General features: G+C 37.1%; 1 protein-coding gene across 1 annotated transcript in view; it reads right to left on the minus strand.

Moving 5' to 3' along the window:
- Nucleotides 1-3696: 3696 nt before the first annotated feature.
- The window catches only part of LOC150081293 (popeye domain-containing protein 3-like), a 127985-nt gene continuing 109299 nt past the window's right edge, over nucleotides 3697-22382 (minus strand). The window contains exon 4 of the mRNA XM_090379207.1: nucleotides 3697-3774. Within this exon, the coding sequence (XP_090235333.1) occupies nucleotides 3704-3774 (71 nt within the window). The 3' untranslated portion in view covers nucleotides 3697-3703. The remainder of the gene's footprint in view (nucleotides 3775-22382) is intronic.

Genomic DNA, 22382 nt, shown 5'->3' on the forward strand with positions numbered 1-22382 from the left:
ACATGCCAACTATTTTCACAAGGGGTTAGGGTATACTTCACCAAGAAAAATAATATTTTATTAGTGCAACAGACAGAAAAAACAAAAAAACAGCGGTTAATCTGATATTGCAAACCAGTAAATAAACAAAATATTTATACAAAAGAAGGAATTACTGTACAACTTTGATTTTTTTTTTCTCCCAATTTTGTTTTTTTTTGGACTATCAAACAAATTGGCTTTCTATAGATTTACATTCCAGTATCTTATACAGAAAGTATACATCACAGTTTCTCAAATTCTGATAGTTATACATACTAACAGAACCTTTATAAATTAAACTTGACTACAAAACAATGAGATCCAGTTTGTATAAAACAGTTTACTATAAAAAAATATTAAAATAAAAATGGCAAGAAAATTGTTTCTTTACTTATTCATTCGTAAAATCAGATCAAAAATAATAATTTTCAAAGATCAAACTACTTAGTTTTTTCTAAATATAAGCTGATCCCCTACTTTCAAATTCCATTTCAGGAAAAATAATGTTCTGAATATAAATAATCTAATCCATACTTTCCAGATAATATTTTTGATAAAATAACCAATATTTTATCACACATGTATGTACACAATTTTATTTCAATTTCAGAATCATATTGGTTTTACTCAAAAGTTTATATCAATCATATGATTGTTTAGTTTTCTCTCTGGACTCAAATGCAAATGCTTGTAAATTTGCATCTTGCAGTTCTTTTATTATTATTCTTTTAATAGCTGTAAAAATTTTCTTTCATTACAGCATTCAAAAATTTCTTCTTGATTACATCATTCAAAATTTACAAATTTCACTATTTACAGACACCTCCTTTTATTTTCTTTTTTAACCTCTTTACACCACAATCACCTTTTTTGCATGATTTCCTACCAAGACACATCAAAGTCTGACTCCAATGAATACATTTTTGCTGAACTAACAATAATCATATAAAAATTTCTCCTACTGTCTTAGCATGCATATAACATTGGGAACTTCTAAAACAGCTACCAAAGGATACAATGACATAACCAGTCAATGATTCAGCATTCAAGCTTAGAAAGTTGTTTTTTTATCACACATGCTAGGATGCTGCAATCTGAATAATGAGGGAAATGGAGTTTTGTGTCTTAGGAAAGTTCTCAGTTGCACACAACTTTTTCACACTGCAGCACAAAAGCAACTCATTCCAGTGATCAGGGGCGGGCCGTCCCGAGGGTGAAAAGGGTGCATTGCACCCAGGTGCTAACGTTCATGGGGTCCTTGAAACTTACATACACATATGAAGAAAATTTTAAAGGGGGGCACCAAATTGCAATTGATAGCTGGGTGCCATATTCCCTAGGACTCCCCTGCCAGTGATAAGTACAGACACAGCCACCCTTCCCAGGCTACACATAGTGACTTGATTGCAAGTTCCAGTCATTTGCTATATACAGGGGATTCCTGACAACAAAAAGAACTGAAAATATTTACAGGAGTATTTCAAAAACAGCACTTCTGGTATCAGAAAGACATAACAAAGCTGGCACAATTGTGCCCAAATATAGTAAAGAATGCAAAACTCATGCCATGATATTAATTCATAAAATAAAATTCAATTAAAAACATGAAATATATTGAATGATTTATGGGGCACTGCTTCTTGCATTTAGTCCATAATGAAGATGGTACAGGTCTCAGAAAAAAAAAAAAAAATTTGCATTGTACAATGATGGAATTATTATTTACAATAAATAATTCACAGTTGAAGACAAGAGAGAAAACATATGCAAAGTGTTGCTGCAAACACCAGTCAAACAGAACAGTTATGGTAGATAATAACTGCTTTATTATTCACAATAATAAAACAGTTATTGTGTTGTGTGATAAAGCAACAATAACTGCTTTATCACACAAATTTCTGTCAAAATATATCTTCCTACAGACTAAACGTGGGAAGCAGTACCCCGTAAATCAACAAGCAACCTTATTTTCTGAAATAACATTGATCGTGTCATGTGTTGTATGTCATTTACAGTGTAACCATTTTGGCTTGCATTATTTTTTTCTGATATCAGAAGTAGCATCAAGAAACTTTTAACATCATTTTCTTTGGAGAGTATCCCCTTTTCAGGGGATACTATAATGAAATCAATAAAAAACTAAGAGCATCTTCAATTACTTTTGTTATTAGTCATACACCATGGTATGGCATGCAATTCTGAATCACCCTGTATATCTTAAACAAGTTCCTGCATGTGTAGACACAAAGATGTACACAGGCAATATATCTTTCAGGAGCTGTTTTGAAAGTTCTGAAACTTTATGCAGTTCATTTTACCTGATACAGTAGACATTACACCACAATTAAAGATTTAAAATTCAAAACTGAAAACTTAGATTGACCCTATTGAAGCCAAACACAATTTTAAAGCTTAATTCTCAGAAATTACATTCAGAGCATTATGGTATAATACGAAACAAATTTCTTTGTTCTCAACAAAACATAATACATTTATATAATATGGACCCTCAGGGCACAATTAGTGATGTGCATTTGTGGATGGCTTGTATGCAACATTCATATTTATAATAGGAAAACTTAACAAAAACAAATGCACCAATTCTAGACAAAAAAAATAAAAAATAAAAAAAAAATAAATAAAATAATTAGCTATGGTCATATTTTTCTCATTTCTGCAAACCGTTTCGGTTTATTTCCAGGGCACTGATGGGTTAGACATTTGAACTCTTCAACACGTGTAGATACAACATATAACTTCACTTATAAACACAGGCACACATACAAATTGGAAAAATATATTGCTAAAGAGCAGGTGTAAAAGAATTTTCTTTCTTTCTTTTTTCTTTTCAAATCAACATGAAAATATACACCATAGAAGTAAGTGTTAATGAATGCATCTTGAAAAGTTCATAAAAATTGTTCTGTGACTTCATTTTTATTAGAAATTTCATCCAAAATTGTTTTAAAAATTAATCTAGTGATAAATACTTTCGTAACAAATATAATCTGTCTTTTAGCATTCGTGATTAAGCTTCAACGGCATTCTTTTAGTAAAAATAAGTTCAGCCATGTTCTTGAGCAAATATTTAGCTGCTATGCTCAGATATATGGCACAGGTTTTGCTGCTTTTTTTTTTTTTTTTTTTTGATTGCATCCCCAAACCTTATATCACTGATCGATACCAGTCAAACAGAACCTGCATTATATTTTAGCAATTAAATATCAACAAATATAATACCATCTATAAGGAGTACTCATAAATTCTATTAATACAAAACACTTCACAAAAAATAATAAAACTATGCACTTTAAGTACCTAAAAGCAATAATGAAAACTGACTTAAATCCACTACTGAGATTCTGGTTTATGACTTAGATAGTAAAAATTGATTACACTTACAACATAATTACTCCATAATACATATGATAGCGTAATGAGGAGCTAACATGAATTTTAACCACTTAGTAACATCTGTTTCAATCTTATTTACTTTCACAAACGAAAATTATAAGATTAGAATTCATGCTTTTGGCATAACGACAATCTCTGATTCTGAGACCATGCAACGTTTTTAGTCTGAAATTAGATTTCTGCAACAGTATCATACAGGCATCAATAAAATAAGCATTTTAAATCTGTCATTACTTTAAATATAGAACATAGTACTATAACCAGCATTTTATACTGTAGTTTCAGCGTCATGGGGATCTTCGGAAATTCTTCCAAGGTTCCATACATTACAGGATGGATCTAAAATTAATTTAACATAATTAATCAAAACACAAAGGAATAAAAATTACACCTGTTGACAATTCTACTATAGTTCATAATATGTATTAGTATTTTTTTTTATTAATAAACACAATTTAAAACAAAAAAAATAATATCTGCCCACAATCTTTTTTCTTTCTTTAAATCTATCTTTCAAATAGTAACATAAATCAGAATTAACAGATACAGCTATCTTAAACGCAACCGATGATTTAATTTGCATGGTATTTTTAAATTACACCAAACAAAACTATAGCAATAATTCCATGTACCAAAACAAATAAAAAAAAAAAAAAAAAAGAAAAGAAAAAAATTAAAAAAAGCTAATATAAACATACTTCAGGAAATGCTTTCCTTTGTAGTTACAGTCTTAGGTATTCCTTGAGCAGCAGAGTGCATAGGTAAATTCAAATTGTGTTGTTTGAAGATAATAAAGCACTCAAAACCTATGTTGGTATTAGCATTACTAGAGGCATTATTATTATTATTATTAATAGCCATATGGTGCAAGGAAGCCTGAGGCTTATGCTGCACCAGCCAAAAAAAATTTCTCAGTTACCCTATGTGTGTGTGTGTGTGTGTGAGAGAGAGAGAGAGAGAGAGAGAGAGAGAGAGAGAGAGAGAGAGAGAGAGAGAGAGAGAGAGAGAGAGAGAGAGAGAGAGAGAGAAGTAGAAGGAAATCACCAAGAAAGATGATATCCAGCTGAGGACCCTGGGTGTCCCAAGCCCATACTCACCAGATGTGAGCCCCTGGGGTTAAATATGATGCAAGAAAGCAAGCTTATGCAGCATCAGCCAAAAACAAAAAACACTTCCATTTCACCCCTCCGTTCATTCGAAATACCTGTCCAGCTGAGCATTAAATTTATTTAGGCTATCAACTTCCACAACAAGGGATGGAAGTCTGTTCCACCAACCAACTACCCGCTGGCTAAAGGCAAATTTCCGCACATCTATCCTACATCTGTCTTTCCACAATCTGAATTTATGCCCTCTCAGGTGATTATTCTGAGAAAGACGAAGAATCCCATTGGCATTGAGCATGCTCAAACCATTCAAAGCTTTATACACCTCTATCAGATCACCTCACCGGTGCCTAGTCTCCAGACACTTTAATTTGCAAAACTTAAGCCTTTCTTCATAAGAGCAACCCTTTGTTCCATTCACTAATCTTGTTGCCCTTCTCTGTACTCGTTCCAGCAGCTCTACATCCTTCTTGAAATGAGGCCTCCAGACCTGTATACAGTACTCAAGGTGTGGCCTGACCATTGCCTTATACAAGGGAATAATCACATCCCTGCTAGAAAAATTCCTGTATATCATTGACAAGACACCATGAGCTACTCTTGCAGCCCGTCTGAACTGCTCAGAGAACTTCATAGTTGCCTGCACAATTACCCCCAGGTCCTTTTCATTCTCTACCACTGTCAGTGTAGTACCACAGAGTTGATACGTTGCTCTGGGGTTGCTGTTTCCCATAGTACTTGACATTTGTCAATGTTAAACTTCATTTGCCACCTCTCAGCCCATCTGCTCAACCTTTCCAGATCCTGTTGCAACAGCATAGCGTCAGTAGTGTCCTTAACAACCCTGCCAACCTTTGCATCATCTGCAAACTAGGCCATTAAGATTGATATACCATCATCAATATCATTTATAAATACAGAAAACAATAATGGACCCAACACTGAACCCTGAGGGACTCCACTAATAACATTAGTCCACAATGAGCAGTGTCCATCGATTACCACTCTCTGTCTTCTCCCCCTTAACCATCCCTTTATCCATAGCAGCAATTTGCCTCCAATGCCACACTGCTCCAATTTGTGCAGCAGTCTTCCATGTGCAACAGTATCAAAAGCCTTTCTAAGATCAAAATATATAATATCAAAGTTATTCCCTGAATTCAGTTCTTTTGTGACTGCATCATAGTATCCAATCAAATTGGTCAGGCAAGACTTTCCCTTAACAAAACCATGCTGTGTCCGAGCTATAACTGAAGTCTTGTCTAGATGATCTTGAAGGACTTCTTTAACCAGTGCCTCCATTAATTTTATGTATAGATTAATTAATGTGTAAATTCTATACATTAATGTATAGAATTTAAATACTGTCTCAGACCATCATAGTCGCCTTTATGAAAGCAATAACCCTTCCCTTTACCCCTGATGGTAGTTACCTCTTTGAGTAAATCCCACTTCAGCACACTGTGATCACTGCCACCTAGTGGTTCCTTTATATGCAGATTCTTAATGCATGAAGAATCACTACTGATAATCAGATCAAGAGTATTACTCCCTCTAGTTGCCTCCCGAACATGCTGATGTAGAAAACAATCGTCCAATAAATCCACAAAAGCCTTGCTAGTGTGTGAGTGACCAACACACAAATTCCAGTCAATATCTGGGAAATTAAAATCCCCCATTATAAGACTCTCTGATTTACTGGCCCACTCTCCCTATTTCCCTGAACAGTTTCTTATTATACTCATCAGAGTCATTAGGCCTATAGCACAGTCCTACTCTCAATTTTGATCTCCCAATGCTTATGTCACACCAAATTGACTCGACACTGCACTGTCCAGCAATGTCGACTGGCTTCACTTCCTTGGATTTTTTTATGTGTTTCTTAACTAATAGCATAATCCCTCCTCCCTTCCTATCCTGTCTATCCTTTCTGTAGACATTGTACTTCCCAAATTCCAGTTCTGCATTCCTTATATCTGTGTGACACCACGTCTCTGATATCCCAACAATATCTGCCTTTGATGTTCTGAGCAATACCTCAAATTCATCAAATTTATTTACCAAACTCCTAGCATTGGTGTACACGCAAGTATACATGCACCTGTTCTTATTCTTAGCTACCCTAACACAACCCATGTGTTTACTTGTACGGCTTGGGTAAAGAAAGCCTGCACGAGAACGACGACAAACGTCGGATAACTTACGCGGTAAATTAGTTTGCCGATACGGCACTCTAGCGCTGCTCACTCGGTAAACAGACGGTAGGTGTTATCGGACTGGAGCAAAGTCGAGAACGATATACTGATTGACAGGTAGGCGTGGCAAACAATGAAATGATTTATTAATAAACAATTTATGTGCTAGTCCACTCATGATTCTAAAGAAAAAAGGTTAGGTTACCCCCTCCATTTCGGGAGAGGTTCAAGCTCCCATGGGATTCAAGTGGAGGTAACCTGATCTATTTTCACCATTAGGGCATATTATTGAACAAGAAAATAAAAATACGGTCATAAAAAAATTTATTTTTTTATGAATGTATTTCTAAATATGACTGATTCTAAAGAAAAAAGGTTAGGTTACCCCCTCCACTTCGGGAGGGGTTCAAGCTCCCATGGGATTCAAGTCGAGGTAACCTGATCTTTTTTCACCGTTACAGTAAATGTTAGGGCATGTACGATTAGGACAAGTTACCATTAGTGCTGCTACAGTGATACTAAACCGATGTTATCGTGTGTTGTGTTCGCGCACCAATCAGCACGTCGTTTGCCACGCCTACCTGTCAATCAGTATATCGTTCTCGACTTTGCTCCAGACCGTTAACACAGACGGTAGGTCTGTTTACCGAGTGAGCTGCGCTAGAGTGCCGTATCGGCAAACTAATTTTCCGCGTAAGTTATCCGACGTTTCTCGTCGTTCTCGTGCAGGCTTTCTTTACCTTCGCCACTTGTACCGCAATGACTCCCAGCAGTCTCTGAAATATCCTGCATCTTTTTTTTCCAGGCTGCTGCTCATTCCAATAGAAGCAGTGCAAGAATCACTTTCACCTCTGCCAGTGGCTACTGTTAATCTATTAATCCTTGTATCCGCCCCAAGCTAGCAGTTTTCCGACCCACCTAACACTGCCTCGATAGCATCAGCAAATATTCTTGCACCCTTTCTTTTTAAGTGTATCCCATCCCTGTAGAAGCAGTCTCTCCTGTTAACAAGTACAGACCAGGCTGAAAAAAATTCTACTCCTTGTGCCTTGCACAATCTTTCCAGGGCCGAATTGATCGACAAGGCTCTCATCATATACTCCCTCCTATCGTGTCTGGGCAGAATTGCAGACACTTTCAAATTCAACCCTAATTCACGGCTTTTTTTCAACAGTGACCTGTACTTATTATTAGGTATAATTATGTTTATTTCTGAATTGGAAATATGTACATAACAGAGCCAAACATTTCGTAGTATTTTCTTACTTCTTCAGTGACAACTGTGTTTGCAATATCACTGTCACAAAAAGGTCACTTCAGTCATAAGAACAAGTTTCTTGTGAACAAAGTGACCCTTTTGTGACAGTGATATTGCAAGGGTAGCTGTAACTAAAGAAGTGGGGAGAAAATACCACGAAACACTTTCCAATTTGGAAATAAATAACTATACCAACGTGAGTTTGAGTGCTTTATTATCTTCAAACAGTTGCAGCCTTTTTATGTGTGCTCTGAAAACTAATGCAGCTTTTAAATGTTCTTTCATCATATTCAACTATCAGAGAAACTATTCAAATTTTGCAAAGCAACTTGCTTCAATGTGACACTGAATGTCATACCCAACATTCTAATATCCTAGTATATTCTAAATTGAATTAGAATATACTTCGGGAGTGTTGCTCAAAAAGATGTTATATTTCAGATAAAATAGGTGTGGGCGAGTGATAGGTTAAGATTTGGGACCTAAAGGTGGTTTTATTTTTCGGACTGTAAACTTTTTTAAAATGGCTATCATTATTATGTTCGGACATAGGAAAACATAGGAAATTTCAAGGTCAATAAATTTTTAAGGAACTATAATCAGTCACTGGGAATTCTTAGTAGAATAGTTGTGCTACCTGATAGCTTTGATGTAGAAGTTTTCAGGATACCAAATTGTATTTAAAAATACTCGTGTGTTGCCGAGTCATACATTATTGGTATTTTCAAGGTCACAGTAATTCTACCGAGTCAGCCATTTAGATGTTTCCAGGAGATAAAAGAAGTACAGCAGTGCCACCTGCCTGTTGATTGGATACTATGATGCAGTCACAAAAGAACTGAATTCAGGGAATAACTTTGATATTATATATTTGGATCTTAGAAAGGCTTTTGATACTGTTGACTAGAAATTCGGCATAAATTGCGTAAAATTATTAAATTGGGACATCACGAGGAAGCTTCATCACTGAATAAGAGCAACTCCATTTATATGGCTGCGGCAGGTTTAGTTGATCGGCAGCTTAAAGCCCAAGCTCGGATAAATGGCGAGGGTTGACGTCAGGAAGGGCATCCGGTCGTAAAAACTATGCCAAAACCAATAGATGTGTTCCGGTTAAGAAGTTAATCCAACTAGAGGAGAAGAAGAGGATGTAAAGTGTGAATTGGGAACATTGAATGCCGCCCAATATAACGTGGGAAAAGGCAAAGACAAAGAAGAAGGTTCTAAATTGAATTAGAGGTGTCTTGATTGGGAGGGAAGGAATGAGGTCTGCCTTGCAATCCACAGATTTTTCATACATTAAGAGTCTTACAGTGTCCCACATAATAATAATAATAAAAAAAAAAAAAAAAATGTAATGGAATTATGTCAGGGGACCACACTAGCCATGGCACAGGACTACCAATCTGATCCATTTCTGCTGGTACATCACAGTCAAATAGTTATATGCCATCACACTGAAATGGAGGTGGGGAACCATGATGCCGGAAGCACATTCCAGTAAATACTTGGAAGAACATTTTCCAGTAATTTGGGGTGTATCTGATTACAATTTTTTACCTTTTTAAAAAGATTTTCCCATCATTTTCCAAACACATACAAAAGGCTATAAACTGCAAAGTAAGCTTTTCTGGACACGTATTTATATAACATTTTTTAGATGTTTGAGTACATAGAGTATTTAGGTATATACCCATATAATTTTGTTGGTGCAAGTTAGAAACACTATATATTAGTATTAGTATGAAATGATGCCAAAAAGTAGGCTCATTAGAAAACATAAAAAGGGCAAAAAAAAAAAAAAAAAAAAAATTACCCACTTCATCCCTAATAATAATAAGTTTAATCATTTAAATTTATTGAAACTACCCACTTCCACAACACTGGGTGGAAGGGAGTTGGTGAAAATATGTGGTTGCTGGGCAAATGATGTTTGTAAATGATCACCACTTGCCTAGTAACCACTTGTAAACGTGAAAAGACAAAATAGCAGGGAAAGGTACATGGGAATACGTGCTTTGACAATTAAAAAAAAAAAAAAAGTTCTGTCAGATGCTATGTGACTAACAAAAAGTTAAGTTGACAACAGCTGTTTTTATTGCTCAATAACCATTCTGTCTAATTTAACTTTCCAAATTTTTGCACTTAAGTTTAAATAATGATAAAAAAAACTTAGATAATCTTAAAAAAACATTCCTTATGAAATCACATGAATGATTCAATTGCTAACCATAATTGGGCACATTGTAAGAAACTGCAATGACAGGTCCCATTTAGTCCAGAATCTAAATAATACAAACCAAATTACATTTTGTGAATGCAAATGAAGATCCCCCTCCCCTTTCTGCACCACCGAAAACCTTGTGTGTTACTCCTGTGCCAATCCAGCTGATCTCTGAATTTTTGCCAAGCTCTTAGCTGCAACTACAAATGGAGGTAACTTATTCTACTCACTGATTACAAGAAGCTTCCTTCTTCATGTGCATTACCTAGTTCCCTGGATGTTGGCAATTACTAAGGCGTTGTTGTTTACTAGGTCTGTCCATGGTATTTGCAACATCCTTTGACATATCCACATTTCGAACGCCTCTAGTTGGTTCAGGGAACCTGCCCTTGAGAGTCCATGTCTCGACACCATATAAAATTACAGACCAGATGTAGCATTTGACCATACGTTGCCTTAATTTTAGTTTGAGGTTGTTATTGCAAAGTGTCCTCATTCGTATGAAGGTTGCCCCGGCAATTTCAATGTGACTTTGTATTTCTTTCTCGGGGTCTAAGTTCTCCGTGTTAGTGCTTCCCAGGTATTTGAAATGACTGACACATTTGATCAGTTTGCCACTGAGTGATAGGTCTGCGTTTTCATACTGTTTGTGGCTAAAAATCGTGAACTTGGTTTTCTTTTCATTGATATCGAGTCCCAGCTCTGCTCCAGTTGAACTGATCCTATTGAGTAGTTGTTGGACACCTTCATTGGTGTTGCAGAGAATGAGAGTGTCGTCTGCATATGTAATATTGTTTATGAAAACTCCACTGACTTTTACTCCCAGGCCTATCCCTGCAGAATATGGCCAAGATAAGATTTTTCCTATATTTTATGGTAGTTATTAATGTTCTTTATATTCTTGCTCTGTGGAAGACTTCATTGTTGTGTTGTTTACTAAGTCCGTCCATGGTATTCGCAACATGGTTCGATGTTGCAAATATACCTTCCAGAGCCTTTTTGAATATTTCGTCGGAGTACAGGTTGAAAAGGAGAGGTAAAAGGATGCAGATTTGCCGAACTCCTCATTGGATGTTGATGTAGTTTGTTCTTATTACTGTGGCCTTCTGTCCCCAATAAAGATTTATGCAGACATCCTTTCCATCTAGACGGAACTCATGAAGTAGTTCAACCAACTTATGATGTTGTACTTTGTCGAAAACCTTATCGTAGTCTACGAAGCATACAATGTTTGTTTTAGGGCTTTACGGCGCAAGGACAGCAAAGGCCATAATGCGCCTAGCTATGGTGATATTGAGATACATAGTTCTATCTGTATAGATGATATTCAAAATTATATCATGTTGTATAGTTTTATCTGTTTGAGGAAATCAAATATTTTGGTCAAATGTGGTGTGTCTGCTAGTAGGTCAGAAATGCTGAGAGAGGTGTTCGTCGTGGGAAATGAGATAAACATAGCTTGTCGCTCAGTACTGTACTTGGGACAGTCAATAAGTAGATGATGGACAGTGAGCTGGGTGTTACAGTTTGTACACGTTGGCGGATCAGTGGCTGCAAGCAAATAAAGATGTGTTAGGTGCGTGTGGCCTATCCTTAATCGGGCTAGTACAACTTCTTCATGTCGGTTTTCGCGTATACTAGATCTCCATGGTTTAAGACCTTTTTTTATGCCAAGTAGCTTATTGTTGACCTGATTCTGCCAGATATGTTGCCATTTTTCAAGGCATCGTTTATTTATAATGTACTTATAGTCAGATGCAGGTGTAGTGAAGGATTGGTCTATACGATCGGTAGCAGTTTTGGCAGCTAGGTCGGCCTGTTCATTTCCAGGGATTCCAGCGTGACCAGGAATCCAACATAACAGAACTTGTTTATTCTGGTTTAATTTAGTCAGAGTGTTCCAGATCTGTCTAAGTAAGGGGTTATCATTTTTTGTATTGCGTTGTATGGCTTGGATAGCACTTGGATAGCTAGGATATAAATAACGCTGTGCAGTTTAGTTCTTGAGAGTGTGTAGTGTAAGGCCACGTGGAGTGCACAGAGTTCTGCAGTATAGCTGCTACATTCAATGGGAAGTTTTTTGGACAAAGTGATGTTAGGAAATACTGCTGCTGCACCAACATGATTGTCTGTTTTAGACCCGTCTGTGTAAATTGGTGTGTACTGGCCGTGCTGGGTTCTCAATGCGGCAAACATTTGCAGTATGTTCTGTTGAGATAGGGTGTGTTTTCCCCAGGCTGTCAATGAAAAGTCACACGGTGGTATATAACATGTCCAAGGTGGGACTGTATGAGAGGCAGTGGGCTGTATTTTACTAAAGTCAATTTGCCAATCGGCCTGCAATGCGGAAAGACGTATCCCGGTTGGTGGATTTATTGATGGATACGCTTGGTATAGGTTTACCCATTTAGGAGAGAAAAGTCCGTTCCAAGTGGGATGGTCTGGATGCCCTTTGAGTTTTGCTGCATATTTTAGTAAAAGCATTTGTCTACGTAGCTGAAGGGAGGTTTCATGTGCTTCAGCATATAGGCTGTGGACAGGTGATGTGCGGTATGCTCCAAGTGCAAGACGAAGAGCACTGTGGTGCACAGGATCAAGCCAGCGTAAAGCGCTTTGTCTAGCAGAGCTATAAACTATAGAACCATAGTCTAGACGAGAACGTATTAGCGCATGGTACAACTGTAATAGTGTGTATCGGTCAGCTCCCCATGTTGTGCCTGATAGAACTCTTAAGATATTTAGCTTTTTTAGACAGGTAATCCTGAGTGTTTTTATATGTTCCAGGAAGGTGAGTTTTTGGTCAAGTATCACACCAAGAAAGCGGACACTAGGGACAACTGGTATGATTTGATTTTCTAGTCGAAGTTCTGGGTGTGGATGTAGATTACGCTTCCTGCAAAAGTGTATACCGACAGTCTTTTGGGTTGAGAGGCGAAACCCGTTGTTTTGGGCCCATTTTGCTATTCTGTTGATTGTACATTGCAGCTGTCTCTCTACCATTCGCATATTAGGCGAATGGCAGGCGATACTAAAGTCATCGGCATACAGGGTAGTGGATATTGTTTGTGGCAGGTCCTGTGTTATTGAATTCATTTTTATATTAAAGAGGGTAGCACTTAGCACTGATCCTTGTGGCACTCCTTCTTCCTGTATGAACTTTGAAGATAAGTGATTTTGAAATCGAACTTGGAATGAGCGGTGTTGCAGGAAGTTTCTTATAAACTGTGGTAGGTGTCCGCGTAGTCCCAGATCGTATAGATTTCGCATTATACCATATCTCCAGGCAGTGTCAAACGCTTTTTCAATATCAAATAGGACCATCGCAAGATGCTCTTTGCGTACGAAGGCGTCACGGATGTTTATTTCTGTCTTAATCAAAAGGTCAAGAGTGGATCTACCTTCACGAAAGCCACATTGCACTGGATTCATAAGGTTATTTCGAGCTAGAAACCAGGATAACCGAGCGTTGATCATTTTTTCCATTACCTTGCATATGCAGCTGGTGAGTGCAATAGGTCGATAATGCTGCGGATTTGAAGAATCTTTTCCAGGTTTTGGAAATGCCAAAACATAAGCATGCCGCCATTTGTCAGGAAAAGTGTTTTCTTTGAATATTCTGTTGTAGAGCAATAAAAGTGTTTTGAGTGCGGGTTCAGTAAGTTTTGCTATCATTATGTAATGTATTCCATCTGGCCCTGCTGCACTGAGTTTAGTGGAGGCTAGAGCATGATGTAATTCTGACATTGTAAAAGGGAGATTATATGCAGCACTAGATGTTGATTCAAAATTAATTGAGTGTTTTTCAGCTTGTGCTTTGAGTGTCTGGAATTGTGGCGAGTATGATGTCACAGCTGATATTTCCATGAAAGATCTACCTAGAGCGTTTGCAATTTCCTCTGGCTTTGTAATATCAAAGCCATTTACAGTCAGAATGGGACAGTTGACACTTGGATGTTTTGCATACATACGCTGTATTTTGGCCCAAATTGTTTGGGTTTTGTCGTTTTTGTAATTGTGGAAGCGAAACGCCTCCATGCTTCCCTTTTGCTGGTCTGTCTAACTCGTTTTGCACGAAGCATACAAATGTCTTTTTGTTGGTCCATACATTTTTGAAGGACATTGATGCAGAACAATGCCTCGTGCATTCCGAAAGCATTCCTGAATCACAGTTGGGCATCATCTAGATCAAATTCACATTTAGCTCTTATTCTTGAATGAATCACCTTCAGCAAGTGGCTCATCAAACTGATTAGATGGTAGTCTCCACATTTCTTCAGATTAAACTTCTTAGGGATTGTGATAAACATTAATTTTAACCAGTTGCTCGATATTTCACCAGTGTTATAGATTCGATTAAAGAGTTTGTAATTTGGTTGATGTTCTCTTCTTCAACGAGTTTTATGACCTCCACTGGTATTTTGTCCGACTCTGGAGTTTGTTTTTTTGTCAATAATATGGCATAAAGTACTTCTTCCTCAAGGATTTCTGGACTACTAATAACCATTCCTTGACCTTTATATAGAAACCTTTTATGTGCAGAAGTATCAAAAGCTTTCCTAAAATTCAAGTATTTGATATCAGAATTATTTTTTGCATCCAGTTCCTTTGTTACTGCACAACAGTATCCAATCAGATTGGTCAGACAAGATCACCCCTTAACAAATCCATGCTGTGACTGCAGTATAATTGCACTCCTATCTATATGGTCTTGCATTAATTTCTTTGGAATAGAAGGTTATGTAATTACTCATGTCGCCTTTTTTTTTTTTTTTATGAAAACCCCATACAGGAGAGGTATTAGAATCTATAGAACTTAGTACCCTGCATGGTTGATCCCCTTTGTGAACTGGGGATACATTACCACATCTCCAGTCCACACTGACTTTTTAAACACATTGGCATCTGACAGAAGCCACCCAAGAATGAAATTTGTCTAGAAGAAAAGAAGACATGTTATTCATCAGGCTTCTGGTAAATGCCAAACTAAAAATTTAAAGTCTCATAATTCATTGAATATCGAAATTAAAAACAGAAAATACTATTTTCAGCAGTTAGAGAATTTATTTACACATTTAAAAAATAAAAATAACAGAAATATTTAATTACGAGTTCGATCGCATTTCTAATTACTCGTGTGAATGTCAGAGCCAATGAAAAACTGGTTTATAAAGTTTGCATCCGTTAATTAAAAATAACTTTTGATAAAACTATTTGATCTTATTTTTGTAGTTCAAAAAAATATTTTTTTTTTTGCTGGTGCAGCATGAGCCTCAGGTTCCTTGCACCATATGGCTAATAATATATCTGAACCACGATATCATAACTTACTTTTACGCAAGATTTCTCGTTTAACGGCAGTATTTTCCATTTTTGACTGACAGATGGCGTCAGCTACCAAAGCAAGCACCCAGGTTAATGTTTATTCCCAAAAAAAATTATTTTGGCAATTATTTTCATTCTATATCGATAGATGGCGGTACTATCGTAATATCTAAAATTTCAGCGGGAAAAGTAGAGTTTATGATGAACTTTACATTAAGATTATTACTAAATATAATACCACTCTTGAAATTAATAATTAATATTATTGATTTCACGTGGTATACGAGTGGTATTATATTTAGTAACAATCTTAATGGAAAACAACCAAGTAACGTCCTTACCTAACTATATTAGATGAACTTTACGTTATTTTTCAAAGTAATAATAATAATTAGCAGAGCCGAATTCGTTTTAATTGATATTAATTAATAAAATAATAGGTGGTGGCAGCTATCCTCAATTTATCTCCCCCAAAAGAATAATGCCAATTTCAAGTCCATTATATATTAAATCAAGAAGGAAGGTCTAAAGCAAAAACTCAAATTTAGTCTTCAAAACATTCCTAAGTAGGGTCGAGCGAAGAGTTGAAAACGAATTTACATTTTATGTCAGTAATTACATCAAGAAAAACATCAAGTGAGTGGTTACATCAAGATCTTTGTAACATCAAGAAAAACTTGATGTTACAAAGATCTGGATATCGGAATTCGTTAATGGAGATTTTTTTTTTCTTTATTTATTTCAAAGAACTAGTAATGATTTATTATTAAGTCCAACTTCTAATACTTTTGCAACATCTTCAACAGTATCATGCTGTATTGTTTCTTCTTTCTGGGTCATAAGCGCACCCACAATTGTGGGGGTGGGATAAGGCTCCAAGAATATTTTATTTTATACTGTATTATGTTACTGTACTTGTCATGTGTTGACAATCCTGGCCAACCGTCCCGATATGGCCGGGCCTGTCCTGATTTAGAACTTCAAGTCCCGCTTCCCGATAATTTTTTTATTAATTCTTATTGGAATCTAACGGATGTGTTAATTAATTCTAATAACAAGAAAAAACATGGGAATTGAGACATCTTTTTTCATTTGTTGTTTAAAATTACATCATCACTGAGCAATGAAAAAAAGAAAACGCGTGCAATTTTTCTCAATTTCGGGAGACAAATAATTTGTCTCAAATTATAAGCTCCATATTAAGCATTCCACATTCAAATGTTTGACATGAAAACTGCTTGGCAGAAAGAGAGAAATCGTCTTTTATTAGAAACTTTAGAAGCCGAGCTTATGGTGAAAGAAAACTATAACATGTCCTGTTCAGATTTAATTTTTTTAAACTTTCGGAAGAAGAAAAAAAAAAAATTTAAAACTAGCGAAATCTAAAGAAAAATATATAAAGAAAAAGTAGTCTTCCTCGTTATTTTTAAAATAACTGTTATAAATAATATTATAGATTATAAAGGACAATTTTTTTTTTACTCAAAACACGAAACACGACAGGTATTAGAACCCATAGTACTTAGTACTGTGCTTGGGTTGGAGGTTGAGAAGACGAAAGAAGATATTTGTTGACATTAGACTTGAACTTCAGTAGACTAATTTTCAGGAAATATGTATGAAGGAAGGTTGTTCAAGAAAACGGCAGTTGAATGAATAAACGAGGAAGATGAAAAGTTGGTTCTGTGAGTTTGAAGTTGGACAGTAAATGTATGTTGGCTGGTGGCTGCACGTATTCGGACTGTTTTGAAAGAGAGAGCAGGAATTATAGAAGCCAATTCGGAAGAACAGTGCCCATGGAAATATCTGTAGAAGAGGCATGCAGTAGAAACAGTACGTCTATGAGACAGCGAGTGGAGAGACTCTGTTAGCGAGGAGTCATTAATTAACCTAACTGCCCTCTTCTGGATGGAACCTAGAAGCCTGAGAGAGGTTTTGGGGATACCGCCTCAGATGCGGGAACGATGTTCCACGGTAGGGCGGATTTGCGATTTGTACAGAACGAATAGCTTTTTGGAAGAAAAGTAACGCCGAGAACGAAAGAGAAAACAAGTTTTTTAGATGCAGAGGAACCAATATTTGTAATGTGCTTGTGCCAAGAAAGATTAGAAGTCAGGGTAATCCCCAAAAGAGATATATCATTTTGCCTAGAAATCGGAGTGTCACCAAAGATAAGCATAGGTGCAGAAGAATCCTTTTTACGAGATATAAGACAAGACTGAGTTTTAGAAGGATTGAAATCAACTAAGTTGTCTTTGCCCCACTGCAGAATTACCTGGAGATTGGCATTTAAGGAATTAGTAGCGGATATTGGAGAAGTTGAAGCTGATTGAGCACGGTAAGGTTTCTCAAAATGGAAAGTGGAATGCATTGTGCTATCATCGGAAAAACTATGGATAGGATTTCCAGTTAATGGGAGAAGGTCATTAATATACAAGAGGAAAAGAGTGGGGGAAAGAACTGAACCTTGGGGGACACCAGCATTAGTGGAGAAGTTAGAAGACAGAGAGCCATCTACCATCACCCTCAGTGAGAAAACTGGATAACCAATTATATAAAACATTTGGCAAACCATAAGATGGAAGCTTGTTTAGAAGACCTTTATGCCAAACACGATCGAAAGCCTTTGAGATGTCAAGAGCAACTGCTTTTGTTTCACCAAATTTTGTCATTGAATTTGTCCATAAATGAGTAACATAAGCCAGAATATCACCAGTGGATCGACACTCACGGAATCCATACTGTCCATCGTTGATCAGACGGAAGGTTTCTAGGTAGTTTAACAGTTGGCGGTTAATTGATTTCTCCATTACTTTAGAAAGAGTAGAGTAGAAGTAATCGCAATAGGACGATAACTGGATGGGAGGGATTTGTCACTTTTTAGGAATTGGCTGGATATGAGCAAATTTCCAAGCAGAAGGAAAAACATCTTTGGAAGAATAAGAAAGTGATAAAAGAAGACACAAAACACGAGTAAGGTCAGGAGTACAGGTTTTGAGAACAAGTGGGAAAATACCACCAGGAGCTGGAGCTTTCTTAGGATCACGATTCGTGAAAATCCTTCTGACATCCTTTTCATGGAAGACCACAGGAGGCTTTGTTTGTTTGTTTGTTTGTTTTATGGCGCATTAGCATCTAAGGCTACAATGCGCCAAGTCAACCACAGGAGGCACTGAATGGAGCTTGTTTGGAATGGTGGGAGGTGTTTTACCAAGATCATTAATACATGAGTTAGAAGAAAAATGGGATGCTAGCAGGTCAGCTTTATCCTTGGCTGAAGTGACAACAGAACCATCTGGTTTTGAAGAGATGGGCAAAAGTTGCAGCCAACAGCTTTGGCAAAGAGACCAAAATGCTAGGTAACCATTAGGGCAAGAAGCAAGTTTTCTACTCTTAGCTTGTTCAAACTCTAGTTTGGCCTGATTAATAACTGCTTTACAATTGTTGCGAGCTTTGGTGTAAGCAGAAAATGAAACTGAAGAATTGGAAACAAGCCAATTACGATATGCAACATTCTACTCTTGAACAGCCTTTTATTGGAAAGTGAACAAACACATTTATTGGAAAACCAAGGTTTAGATAAAGGACGAGATTTTAAAGTGGAGTGTGGAATAAAAGATTCCATAACTACAAGAATAATTTCACTGACACGATCTGAGCAAACGTTAACAGCAGAAGTTTTGAAACAGTAGTCCGAACAAGGAAAAGAAGAAAAGAAATCTCGCAGGTCATCGTATTTTGCATTCTTCTAATGCCAAACAACAGGAGGTTGGGAATAGTCATGAGATAAAGGCTCCATTGGAGAAGTGATAATCATCAAGTTGTGATATGAGGTGCCTAAAAGACCACTCATTTCGATCGTGTACTTAGAAGGGTTGTTTGTCAGAAAAAGATCAAGCATGTTGGCTGTATGGTTAGATTTGTCCGGTATTTTTGTAGGTAGGTGAACAATCTGTGCAAGGTCATTAGTAATTGCAAAAGCCTCAGCATCTCGACCAGCTGGGTCGGTGTGACTAGAAATCGGAAGCCAGCTGGAGTTGTGAACATTAAAATTACCTCACTGTTAGGAAATTTGGTCTGGAGAAAGTCAAGTTGCAAAGAGAGGAAGTCGAAGAGCTCCAAGTGATTAGTGGAGTTGGAAGAACGGTAAGACAACAGATGAATTTGACACAATGAGGTAGAGAGACTGTAAGACAAATCTCAGACAGTTTTTAAGTTCTGTACATTGTGATCAACTGATGACATTTCCAACAGCAACTTCTAAGTGGGAAGCATTCAAGGAATTAATCGTGGAAGCTACTAAAATTTTCATACTTATTAAGAAAATTTCTAGGTTTAGGCATAATTGGTTGTCAAATGAACTAATGAGACTCGTGGAAGAGAAGAAAAATGCATGGGATGCATTTAAATTATCAGGAACACAGAAACCTACGGCAGATATAAGCTAGTCTGTAATCAAGTCCAAAGGAGGTTAGGCAGGTGAAGGCAGATTACGAGAAATCTTTGGCAAACGATGCTAAAAAAAACAGCAAGGATTTCTTTATTTATATAAACTCTAAAAGGAAGGGGATGAATCTGATTAGTCCGCTTGATATCGATGGTTCGACTGTTGATAATCCTGCTCAGATAGCAAACAAACTAAATGAGTATTTTGCATCTACATTCACACATGAGGAATTATTAAGGTTTGAAGATGTCAGATTTTTTTTTTTTTTTTTTTTTGGGTAGTTGTTGCCGCATCGGCTTCTGTGGCCATAATGCACCTCCCAAGGTTTTTGCAGTACTTTGATCCAAGCCCGAGGCGGGATTCGAACCCGCGACCTTTGGGTTGCCAGGCAGGCACTTTACCCATCCGGCTAGCATGGTCGGCCAAGAAGTCAGAAGGTTATCAAATTGTAGAAGGGTGCTTAATGATTTTGTAATAACTGACAGCAAAGTGGAGGAGAAATAGTTGAAGTTAAACATAAGGAAGGCACCTGGGATGGATGGGATCTATCCAGTTATATTAAAGGAGGCTGCAAAGGAAGTAAGCAAACCATTAGCCATAATTATCAGCATCCTTGGAATCAGGGGTGGTCTCCACGGACTGGAAATGTGCAAATGTATCCCCAATTCACAAAGGGGGATCGAAGGGTGACACGAGTAATTACAGACCAGCTAGTTTAACTTCTGTTCCGGCTAAAATAATGGAGTCACTGCTTAAAGATGCATTGCAGGATCATCTAGACAAAACTGCAGCAATAATTCAGATACAGCATGGGTTTGTTAAGGGAAATTCTTTTCTGACAAATTTGATTGGATATTATGATGTAGTTACAAAGGAACTGTATGCAAAAAATAATCTTGATATCATATACTGTATTTGGATTTCAGGAAAGGTTTTGACACTGTTGCGCATTGAAGACTATCGTACAAATTGGAGCAGAATGGTATTAAGGGTAAGTTGCTACAATGGATAAAAGGATGGTTGAGTGGGAGAAGACAGAGGGTAGTAATCAATGGGTGCTACTCTTCGTGGACTAATGTTATTAGTGGAGTCCCACAGGGTTCGGTGTTGGGTCCGCTGTTATTTTGTATATTTATCAATGATATTAATGAAGGTATATCAGGCTTAGCGACAAAGGTTGGCAGGGTTGTTAACGACAGTAATGGCAGAGTGCTACTGCAACAGGATCTAGAAAATTTGGGCAGATGGGCTGAGAAGTGGCAACCTGAAGTTTAACATTGACAAATGAAAAGTACTGCATATGGGTAGACATAACCCCAGAGAAACATACCAACTGTGTGGTACTACACTTAAGGTGGTAGAAAATGAAAAAGACCTAGGAGTAACTGTGCAGTCAGATATGAAGTTTTCTGAGCAATGCAGACAGGCTGCCAGGGCAAGTCATGGGGTTTTGTCAATGATATACAGGAATTTTGCTAGTAGGGAAAAAGGAGGTGTTGTCCCTTTGTATAAGGCATTGGTCAAGTCATGCATTGAGTACTGCGTACAGGTCTGGAGGCCTCATTTTAGGAAGGATGTAGAGTTGCTTGAGCGTGTACAGAGAAGGGTAACAAGATTGGTGAGGGGAACGAAGGGGTCCTCTTAGCAACAAAGGCTTACGTTCTGCAAATTGCAGCGTCTGGAGACGGCATCTGCTAAGTGATCTGATTGAGCTGTATAAGGCCTTGAATGGGTTGAGCAGGCTCAATTCTGATGGGATTCTTCCTCTTGCGCAAATTACCAGCATGAGGGGGCATAAATTCAAATTGAGGAAAGACAATTGTAGAATAGATGTGCAGAAATTTGCCTTTAGCCAGGGGTTAGTTGATTGCTGGAAAAAACTTCCATCTGTCATTGTGGAAGTTGATATGTTAAATAAATTTAAGAACTGGACAAACATTTAGAGTGAATTGTTTTGTAATTTTTTTTTTTTTTTTTGGCTGATGCTGCATAAGCTCATACACTTGCTTTCTTGCATCAGGTGCCACTACTACTACTACCACCACCACCACCACCAAGTTTCTGACGGAGAATATCGGAATGGACACATGCACAAGTACCACGTTTGAGGCGAAAGGAATCATACAACGAATGATTTGGGCAACTGAGATGAGCAGTAGTTGAATCAACTGATAACTGAAATTAAATTCTGTCAGAAAACGTACACAAGGGTTTGGCAGATTGCAAGTAGAAATGGACATCGTTGAGATTAAAATTGAGACCATGTATATTTGTGAAATGAACCAGGAAGTGTTTGGGAGGTTTAGATCAAATACATATTAACAACAACCATATAACAAATAAATACTATGATCGATTGATTGATAAAAAAAAATGTATTTTAATTGTAATTTTA

This window comes from Mastigoproctus giganteus, chromosome 8, assembly GCF_048544385.1.
Source record: "Mastigoproctus giganteus isolate SK-2022 chromosome 8, ASM4854438v1, whole genome shotgun sequence".
NCBI lineage: Eukaryota > Metazoa > Arthropoda > Arachnida > Uropygi > Thelyphonidae > Mastigoproctus > Mastigoproctus giganteus.